Source organism: Bos grunniens, chromosome 23, assembly GCF_055505025.1.
Source record: "Bos grunniens cultivar Pamir isolate PY7600 chromosome 23, Bosgru_T2T1.0, whole genome shotgun sequence".
In the NCBI taxonomy this organism is placed as follows: Eukaryota; Metazoa; Chordata; class Mammalia; order Artiodactyla; family Bovidae; genus Bos; species Bos grunniens.
The window spans coordinates 31,931,847-31,943,068 of NC_141187.1; the positions used below are offsets into that span (position 1 = coordinate 31,931,847).

Below are 11,222 nucleotides of genomic sequence, written 5' to 3' on the forward strand. Positions count from 1 at the left end.
AAAGGTCCGTCTAGTCAAGGCTATGGTTTTTCCAGTAGTCATGTATGGATGTGAGAGTTGGAATATAAAGAAAGCTGAGTGCCAAAGAATTGATACTTTTGAACCGTGTTGTTGGAGAAGACTCTTGACAGTCCCTTAGACTGCAAGGAGATCACTCTTGAGGGTTCATTGGAGGAACTGATGTTGAAGCTGAAACTCCAATACTTTGGCCACCTGATGCGAAGAACTGACTCATTTGAAAAGACCCTGATGCTGGGAAAGATTGAAGGCAGGAAGAGAAGGGGATGACAGAGGATGAGATGGTTTGATGGCATCACTGACTCAATGGAGATGAGTTTGAGCAGACTCCAGGAGTTGGTGATGGACAAGGAGGCCTGGCGTGCTGTGGTACAAGGGGTTGTGAAGAGTCGGACATGACTGAGCGACTGAAGTGAACTAAACCAGATGTGAACCGAGCCAGATGGTTATCACTGTCTTGGTGATATCGAAATCACTGCAGATGATGACTGCAGCCATGAAATTAAAAAGATGCTTGCTTCTGGGAAGAAAAGTTATGACCAACCTAGACAGCATATTAAAAAGCAGAGACATTACTTTGCCAAAAAAAAAAGTCCATCTAGTGAAAGCTATGGTTTTTCCAGTAGTCATGTATGGTTGTGAGAGTTGGAATATAAAGAAAGCTGAGTGCTGAAGAATTGATGCTTTTGAATTGTGGTGTTGGAGAAGACTCTTGAGAGTCCCTTGGACAGCAAGGAGATCCAACCAGTCCATCCTAAAGGAAATCACTCCTGAATGTTCATTGGAAGGACTGATGCTGAAGCTGAAACTCCAATACTTTGGCCACCTGATGTGAAGAACTGACTCATTTGAAAAGACCCTGATGCTGGGAAAGACTGAAGGCGGGAAGAGAAGGGGATGACAGAGGATGAGATGATTGGATGGCATCACTGACTCAATGGACATGAGTTTGAGTAAACTCTGGGAGTTGGTAATGGACAGGGAGGGGAGGCCTAGTGTGGTGCAGTCCCTGGCATTGCAAAGAGACATGACTGAGCAACTGAACTGAATGGAACCAAGACAGTGTTTACTAAGGCAAAAGCACTTGGAGAGGTTGGGGGAGAATCAAATTTCTAAAGCAGTGAAAAGTAAAGTGAGCTTTAAACATGGGTTTCAGATGAAAAGGTATCCTGACAATCGCAAAAGGGTTCCAAAGAGTGTAATAGACAGGGACTGAAAGGAAGGAAGATGGACCCCTCTGATAAAAAAGAAAAAATGTGGGGAGGGGTTGACCAGGGCTGTAGGATTGAGAAATTTCCTGGGGCATGGTGGGTGAAGATGGAGGTGGAGAGTGATCAGATGGAAGCACTTAGAAAAGCTGTGCACTCCTGTCGTCACAATGAAGTAGCCTCTTCCATTAATATCCAGTGATTGACCATTAGAGTTGTTACAGTTAAAACAAAGTCATTATTCTTGGCAATCTTTAGGAATAGATGAAGGGATTCATTAACAGTATTATGTGATATTTACTAATTACTTGCTAAGGGCCAGACATTACTAAATGCTTTGCTCACACTATTTCATTTTTACCTGGGGAAATGGAAGTCAGTAAAACTACTTGAGGTCACAGAGTTAGTGTGTGGGGGACCAGGATATGAACTCAGCAGATCCAGAACCCACTCTGTTTCAGAACAAACTGCATATTGCAGTGGTATTCAGGGCTTTGAGTTATTAGTGAGTAATAGTAGTGAAAGTCACTTAGTCATGTCTGACTCTTGCGACCCCATGGACTGTAGCCTGCCAGGTTCCTCTGTCCATGGGATTCTCCAGGCAAGAATACTGGAGTGGGTTGCCATTTCCTTCTCCAGGGCATCTTCCCGACCCTGGAATCGAACCCATGTCTCCTGCATTGCAGGCAGATTCTTTACCAACTGAGCCAGGAGGGAAGCCCTCTTTTGAGTTATTACCTATAGAAAAATTTTCAACTATCAAAATTATGGAAAATACTTCTAGAGTGATAATATCCCCATCCTCTTGTATACTAAATCTTGGATGAAGTTTGGCCAGTGTAAATATCTAATTCTTGTTGCCTGCAGAATGAGGATGTATGCAGGAGATGTTTCAAGTTAAAAATGGTCTCTTTATAGGAAAGGATCACACTCCTAGCTTAGAATCATTGTTTTCTGCATTATTCTGACAGAATAAGGGACATTTGCCTGTCTAATACAAATCATAGAGATTAGATAATATCCCCATTATGGATCTATCCAGTAACTCACTATGGGTACATCAATACCTTTGATGAGGGTTTTTAAAAGCGATCTTATATTTGTAGCTAGTACCATTTCTTGGACTTAAAAAACCATAGATAAGTATATATTATATATTTCTTTCAGTTACTCTTCCTGACTCCACACGCCCAGAATTTATTTGAGCAATGAGTGTGCTTATTTAACAGAGGATAATCATTTTGATTGGGGCTTCTCAGGTGGCTCAGTTGCAAAGAATCTGCCTGCCAATGCAGAAGTGGGTTTGATCCCTGGGTTGGGGAGATCCCCTGAAAAAGGAAATGACAACCTACTACAGTATTCTTGCCTGAGAAGTCCCATGGACGGAGGAGCCTGGCAGGCTTCAGTCCATGGGGTCACAAGAGTAAGACATGACTAAGCGACTAAACTATTATTTTGATACACTGTTAATAGAATTTTTTCAACTTTCAAGCTTTTACACTGCAGATTTTACGTTATAAAGCTCCACCAGCAGTTCATCGTTTTATAAGAAATTCTTTGGATCTTTTCTCCTTCCAAATGTTTCTGGGTATAACTGATAAGGAGTTCATGTACATTATTCTTGTACATAGTACTTTAATATATTTATAAAGTAGGTATGGATATATTATATATATATATATAATATATATATATTGTATTTATATATATAATCTGATTTTATATATATAAAATTTGATTTCGACAAAACCAACTTTGATAAGTATTTTAAACTCACCAGTTGATTACCTCCCTAGCTCACATTGTGAGGTCATTATTGAGAGCCAGAAGTTATCCATTGCTTTCTTGAAAACAGTGTATTCTCTTCACACTCATGTAAAAGACCTTTTCCAGGTCTGAAAACCCAGAAGTCAAGGCTCCCAGAGATTTCCCCCATCACAGTTCAAGGTGATCTTTGGGGATATATGTTTGCTCCACCAGTCATTTTCCTAAGCCCAAATGGCCTGGTCCTGGGTACTCCAAGGATTCCTAAGAGGAGGCCATTTGTTACCTCTGATTTATGCAGAGCTTCATTATTCCTGTCTGCACTTTATATCAGAGAAGGCGATGGCACCCCTGTCCAGTACTCTTGCCTGGAAAATCCCATGGATGGAGGAGCCTGGTAGGCTGCAGTCCATGGGGTCGCTCAGAGTTGGACATGACTGAGCGACTTCACTTTCACTTTTCACCTTCATGCATTGGAGAAGGAAAGGGCAACCCACTTCAGTGTTCTTGCCTGGAGAATCCCAGGGATGGGGGAGCCTGGTGGGCTGCCGTCTATGGGGTCGCACAGAGTCGGACACGACTGAAGCGACTTAGCAGCAGCAGCACTTTATATGCACTTCATACATTTTGACCTAGTGCCTCAGCTCAGCCTACTTAAGTGAAATATTTAAGAGTATGTGTCTTACCATTTTATTCCCAATAAAGAAGGAGGCGGTTTAGAACTCTACAGCTTGCCGTAGCCAAATTAGCTGAGTGACATTGGGCCTCAGTTTCCTCATAATGTAAAATATTGCTAAAGTACCTTCCTCTGCTTGGGGAGTTATAGGATAATAGTTATATGGATAAATGAGTTTTATATAAAGTGCTTAGAACAGTGCTTAGCACCTAAGTACTTTATTTGTTGTTCAGTTGCTAAGTCGTGTCTGACTCTGTGACTGCATGAAATGCAGCATTCCAGGCTTCCCTTGTCCTTCATTATCTCCCATAGTTTGCTTAAACTCATCCATTGAGTTGGCTTTGCCATCCAACCATGTCATCTTCTGTCATCCCCTTCTCCTCTTGCCCTCAATCTTTCCCAGCATTATATTCTTCCCCAATGAATTGGTTCTTTGCATCAGGTGGCCCAAGTATTGGAGCTTCAGCATTAGTCCTTCTAATGAATATTCAGGGTTGATTTCCTTTAGGATTGACTAGATTAGTTTGATCTCCTTGCTGCCCAAGGGACTCTCAAGAGTCTTCTCCAGCAGCACAATTTGAAAACATCAATTCTTTGGCGTTCAACCTTCTTTATGGTCCAACTTTCAACTCTGTACGTGACTAATGGAAAAATTATAGCTTTGACTCAATGGCCCTTTGTCGGTGAAGTGATGATGTCTCTGCTTTTTTAATACTCTGTCTAGGTTTGTCATAACTTTCCTTCCAAGGAGCAAGTGTCTTTTAATTTTGTGGCTGCAGTCACCATCTGAAGTGATTTTGGAACCCTAGAAAATAAAAATCTGTCACCGTTTCCACTTTTCCCCTACTTGCTATGAAATGATGAGACCAGATGTCACGATCTTAGTTTTTTGAATGCTAAGTTTTAAGCCTGCTTTTTCACTCTCTTCTTTCACCTTCATCAAGAGGCTCTTTAGTTTCTCTTTGCTTTTTGCCCTTAGAGCGGTATCATCTGCATATCTGAGGTTGTTGATAGTTCTCTTGGCAATCTTGATTCCCGCTTGAGATTCAAGAGCTTTATAGATGTTTGCTTTGTTTATTGCCCTGGGTTCTCTCAAATGCGTGGCCTCTAGAAGCTCCTCTCTCCTCTCTTCTCCTCTTGAAGGCAAGAGGAGAAGGGGAGGACAGAGGATGAGATGGTTGAATGGCATCACCAACTCAATGGACATGAGTTTGAGTGATCACCGGGAGTTGGTGATGGACAGGGAGGCCTGGTGTGCTGCAGTCCATGGGGTCGCAAAGAGTCAGACACGACTGAGTGACTGTACTGACTGACTGACTAGAAGCTCCAGCCCCAGGCCAGAGATTACCTGTAACCACGCTGCAGATTTCCCAAGACTGCTGCATTGTTGCCGCTGAGATGAAAGCTCCCTCTCTGCTCTACTTTTTATCTTGGACTCTGATGAACAGTGGACGGCAGGAGATAAACATCGCCTAAACTGCCTGGGAAAGGTTTTCCTATCTTTTGTTTCTACCTACCCTTGTTAGTTATCAGCTATAACTAGCAGCCAGGGGGGTTCACTTTTTGTCTTGGGAGCTGCTCTTTCGAGCTTCTGTAGTGGGAAGGCGAACCCTGGCGGGAGGAGACTGTCGAGCCCCAGCCTCAGAGCGCAGCCCACTGGAGTTACCCAACCCAGCTGCCCAAACCTGTGCTGCTCAGCAGGGGCGGGGATGCTGCCAGGCAACCATAGGAGAGAACCTCCAGGTTCCTAGAGAAGACTGAAGGGTAAGCCAGCCGTTGATTGCTGAAGGCTTAGAACTGCGAGTTTTTTGGCCTCTGTGTTGTAGGGGTCGGTGGTCACCGATTCCTAGACTCCGGCTTTGACTCCGTGTATATCTGGCCCTTTGGGGACTCTGCTGAAGTTCAGTGTGATGATTGATATGCAGGGGAAAGTTAAAGATGGTTTCCAAGTCTTGAGTTGTAATAGGATGTTGAGGATGTTGAGAAAGAGGAAAGTCCTGAACCTCAGTTTGGTAAAAGGAAAGTTGCGTTCTTTTAAGATGATCCCACTCATGACTCTCCCTAGAATAAATAGGAACAAATTAGGAGTCCACTTACTGGTTGTGCGACTTTTAGCAAATAGTTCAATTCCTCTGTGCCTCAGTATCATTCATGTGTCAGATGGAATTATAAAATCTTAGATGAGTTAAATTTACAGTCAATTTTCAATAACCGTTATTTTCTGATCTCTGATGGTTTACTGTTTGAGATTCTCAGAAGAGGGGAACCAAAGGGAAGAGGGTCATGGTCTTTCTCCCAAGCCTGATTAACTTAAACATTTAGGAAGTAAGAGTTTTAGCAGATAGTGCTGGATAATAGTTTGCAGTCATTCCCACTCATATATTTTTTAGCTTTCTGACAGAGTTCCTTTTTTCTTTCAGTGCATTACCAGGTAAGTGAATTTTGGGGTAAGAGCTAAATAAAATTCAGAGTTTCTGTTAATTGTGTTGTTTTATGCCTCAGGAAGAAGACTAGCTACAAGGAAATACTTCTGAAAAATCAATGTGAACCACAAGCTGGAGTGAATCTTCTTCTGAGCTCGCTTATTCCAGAATGGCAGTCCTCTTGCAGAAAAGACCTCTACTAGTGACTGATGGTAGAGGGCCAGGGTTGTGCCTGTCCAAGAATCAGACTGGCACAGCAAAATCTTTCTTCAAATTTTAAGTTGTTGCTACCAGGAAATAGCTACTTGAACCTCACAGGTCTGTCAGAAGATGGGTAACTCTGCCCACAGATGCAGAGAGCAGAGATACAGACCGAGGAGCAGGTGCTAAAGTAGGTCCTGACCTCTGCCTGGAGAACTGCAGACCTAGGGAGGATAATATCATCCAGAATGTGGAAAAGAGGCATCAGTTATGCTGGAGGAGTTAGAGACAGTTTGATGGACAAGCCTTAAGGCGGGAAGGGTTGGGAGGATGATTTATGGCTTGAGTAGTGAAAGGAATAACAACATAGAAAGCAGCAAAACCGAATTTCAGGACCCATCAGATGTATTTGGAGCCATAACCCCGTATCACCTTCATGGGCTTTAATTCATGTACACCTCTGGAACGTTCTCTCTCTATATTTGGTTTTTATTGGTGGTGGTGGTGGTGTATGAGTATTTTTACTGAGGGACTAGCTTCATATTCAATTTTCCAAGACCATCTCTTCATCCCATTGCTTTTAGGGTCCAGGTAGAACAAGGATAGAACAAGATATGCTTTTGGGAAGATAGTGCCCTGGAATCAGAAGTGTCAGGTCCAGACTGTTAAAATGCTTAGTTTTACTCTCACAGTATTGCCTTATGAAATGAAAAGCAGATGAGAAAGCAAATCTGCTGAGAAAGAAGACATCTTTGAAAGGCAGCTTTTTAGAACTATTGTAAGTAGTATTTTTTCCCTGGGAACTGTGCACCTACCCATCTCCTCATTGCCCAATTCTTTAGGTAGAAGCTGTTATTCATATTTGTGGAGGTGTTTGTGTTTTGTTGTTTTGACTTTTTCAACTTCTTTAGCTTCAAAATGTTTTTCTTCTTATCTTTTAATCCTGAATATTACCTGAAAAAGTTATCTTCCCCACTGTAATTTTTCCAGTTTACTTATTTCCCCACATCAAAATAGTATGGATTTTTGAAACTAATTTACCTGTTGCTTCAAGTTAACTTTTATTATATGCCATTGTTTGTGGATCCACTTAACAAACATTTATGGAACATTTTGTTTGTAGTAGTGGCCTCAATACATTTCATTTTGTTTAAATGGTACTTATAATTACCCTTTAGCAAATTAAATTTCTCTTGGTTTCATGATATTCTCTTTTTTTCATGTATGTATTAAAACTGATCTCTTCTTAACTTTTTTGATTATACCTTCCTGATTCTTTGTCATATTTTGTGAGAAAATTCTCCATGCTCTTCCAGTTTCTTTCTTCCCAGCTCTCGCTTCTCAAACTGGAACCTCATATGCCTTCTTGGGTATTTTTCAAAACTGAGATGGCAGTTTAGGGAAACTGAAAAAGCATGCACTTTAGGTAAAACTGAGTTTTATCTTTATCACTGTTTCTCATCATTAATCTCATGATCTCAGGAGAAGAGACAACTGACATTTGAATTGTCTATGCATTTTTTTAGATGGAGTTACTGAGAATGAAAATAAGGACTTGTCTCCAACACACAAATCTGAAGATGCTGTCATGTGGGGGGAGTCTGCAGAATTCCACCACCAGTGCAGTAAGTTAGTAAAAGCTTTAGTCACTGGTGAGTCATTACGCAGCATTAGGGAGCACATACCAAAGAAAATGCTTGAGAACAACATGTTTGTAAAGGCTTTTGTTTACAGTGGGTCCCTCCTTTCCCACTAGGAAAACTATCACAAGGGAAATGCTGTCAGTATAAAGAATGTGAGAAAGCCATATTTGACATTAGAAAATCTGCAAAAGCGAGAAACTGCATACATGTGATGACTGTAAGGAGGCCTTCATTCATCATGGAAACCTTCTAGAACATTATGTGAAGGAAGCAAGAAGGAAGGTCTTCAGCCAGAAGTCAGAACTGACTGCACTATAGATTCTACATGGGAGTCAGATCTACTAAATGTGATGAATGTGGAAATGTTTTATATGGAATCATAGCATTATTCAGCATTGGGGAGAAGATCACACTAAAGAAAAACTGAGTGTCATGGGTTTGGAAAAGTCTTCAGAGGTTGGACCTTAGAAAATATCAGGGAGTCCATATTAGAGAGGCTCTTATAAATGAGAAGATTGTAGGAAGTTGTATGGACAGATATCAAGCCTCAACAATAGAGTCTCCATGATATTGGAAAATTCATATAATTAATGTAAATGGGCAAGATGTATGGGGAATGGATATTTTAAATTGCCCATTGTAGCCACAAAGAACATTCAGTGAATTTCTCAAGTCAAGAAAAGGGCAAGTCATAAGTTCTTTTTGCTTCCAAAAGGAGTCTATAAACATGAATGATCAGGAGTTTTGAAATGAAGATGTTTACCTGCATCCCTGGACTTGTGCTACTGTCTCCAAGATGACTGTTGGGGACATGGTATTTTCCCATGCCCACTCTAATCTCACATCTTAAATTCATTCAAGTGTAGATAATATTGTCTACTGCTTGTTGTAAATTAATTCTTATGGGCTAAATAGGCTTGTATGAGTACCCCAGGACATAAAAATGACATTTGTAAAGCTTCAGTAAGCATAATGAGCCACGTCATTGAATTGTTAGTACTTTTTAAAATTTGGCACTGCTTCTGTGTTCCAACACAAGGCCAAAGAGGTGTCCATCACAGAGTATATATTTCCCAGCTTTGTTTTTTTTTTTTTAAGATAGAAAATGATATTTCACATATAGCTTTGACAGATAATAGGTTATTTTCTTTTATAGATAACACAATATAATATCCTGGAGGCTAATATTTTGAAGTAACATTACTTTCAGTTCTAAAACCTACAGGCTGAAAGAGGAAAGAATCTGTCTAAGCTGTTCTTCAGCAATTTGGCAGTATAGCCCAATCTCTATGAGAATGAAGCTTATGGATTTTATAGTAGGTCATTAAATATAGGAACCACAGATTTCAAAAGATTGCAATGATTATTTCACAGTTAGGAGTTTATATCTGCTGCAAATGCCTGAATTTTCTGAGTAGATATTATAGTCACTATTTTAAAAGACAGACTGCATTCTATTAAAGACTTTTTCAGCATTATAGAAACTACATTTTCCCCTTAATTTTATTATCACCTTGTATTACATGAAAGGATTTCCTAATATTGAACCAACCTTGCATTCCTGAAATAAATTTCACTTAGTCATGGTGTTTTCTTAATGTGTTAATGGGTTCTACTTGCTAATACTTTATTTAGTGTATTTTTACTCAATATTCATATAAAAAGCTGTCATCTTTTAGATCTGTCATTTTATTCTATATTCATGGTTAGGTTTTAATTTTACTACATCATAAAAAAAAACTTTAAGTTTTTGTTCTTTTTTGTTTGTTTTTAATGTTCTAGTACCATTTGTAAAGCATTGAAATTATCTTGTATTTGAAAGTTGAATTCTGATGTAAAACTATTTGGGGTGGGTGCTTTTTTGTGGGAAAAATGCTTTTTATGTAATTGAAATCATTTGGAGTATATTCTCTGACCACAATGGTACCAAACTATGAAATAACAGTAAGTCAACAGAAAACTCTCCAAACATTTGGAAACTAAGGAAAATATTTCTAAATAATGCCCTGGTCAGGAGGGAACTCTCAAAGGAATTTTAAAATACATAGATTGAAGGGAAATAAGTACAACCTATGACAAGATGTGAGACACAGCTAAAGAAATGTTGAGAAGGAAAATTATAGCACTAAATGCTTATATTAGAAAAATGGAATAGTCTGAAATCAATAATTGAAGTTCCTGCTTCAATAAACTAAAGATCAAGAGCAAAATAAAACCAAGGCAGTAGAAAGAAGAAAATAATAACGATAATAGCAGAAATTAATGAAATTGAGAATAGGAAAACAGGAGAAAAATCAGCAAAACATAAGCTGTCTCTTCAAAAAATTTTTCCAATAAAATATAAACTTTTAATAAAGCCAACAAGATTAAAAGAGAAGATACAAATCACTAGTGACAGGAATGAACATGGCATATCACTACAGATCTTGCATTATTTATTAAAAGCTTCACGAGGGCAGACTGAACAACTTTGCATTTATAACTCTGACAACTAGAACAATTCTTCAAAAAATTGCCCAATTCTTCAAAAGTATAAGTAACCAAAACCCAACCAAGACACAGATAATCTGAATAATCCTTTGGCCATTAAAAAAATTGAATTCATAATTTAAAGTTACCCAATCTTCAGGGCTAGAGGGCTTCACTGGAGAATTCTACCAAACATTGGAGGAAGGATGATCAGCAAATTTACAGTTTCTTTCAAGAAATAGAAAACGTTATATTTCCCAACTCTTGTCATGTTGCTAATATTACTCTGATACCATAATGAAACAATGAATGGAAACCACCTCCCCCGGAACCAGTATCTCTCATGAACTTAGATGCAATGAAATATTAGCAAATGAAATCAAGGTATTTATAAAGAGTTATATACCATAATCAAGATTTATTCCAATATGTAAAGCTATTTCAGTCTCAAGCATTTGACAAAATCCAATTCTCATTCATAATAGAAACTTTCAGCACCCTAGAAATAGAAGGTAACTTCTCCAACTTGATATAAAAGATCTGCAAAACACCTACAGCTAATTTCAAATACAATGCTTTCCCTGTAAGACTGGGATTAAGGTAAGTATGTTCACTCCCATCATTCTTACTTAACATATATTGAAAGTACTTACTGGAAGTGCACCAAGATCAAAAATGACATGAATTGAAAAAACTGCATATTTATAGGTAATGTAGTTGTACACATAGAAAATCCCAAGGAACCTACAAAAAACTTTAGGACCAGTAAGCAAATTCAACAAGATTGAAAGATACAAAATCAATGTGCAAAAATCAGTCC

General features: G+C 39.1%; 1 protein-coding gene across 43 annotated transcripts in view; it reads left to right on the forward strand.

The window, feature by feature from the left end:
* The window catches only part of ZSCAN12 (zinc finger and SCAN domain containing 12), a 48,182-nt gene extending 38,665 nt beyond the window's left edge, over window positions 1-9,517 (forward strand). For 11 of the 43 annotated variants that reach the window (XR_015152231.1, XR_015152234.1, XR_015152238.1 and 8 more), the window contains 2 exons: window positions 6,169-7,068; window positions 7,817-9,517. Coding sequence is in view for 6 of the 43 variants with exons in the window: in XM_086369736.1 (XP_086225862.1) it covers window positions 6,169-6,292 (124 nt within the window). In the remaining 37 variants the exon portion in view is untranslated. Of the gene's footprint in view, window positions 1-6,168; window positions 7,541-7,816 lie in introns of those variants that run through there. The other 32 variants (XR_015152258.1, XR_015152253.1, XR_015152257.1 and 29 more) reach the window with 9 other exon arrangements.
* The last annotated feature ends 1,705 nt before the right edge of the window (window positions 9,518-11,222 follow it).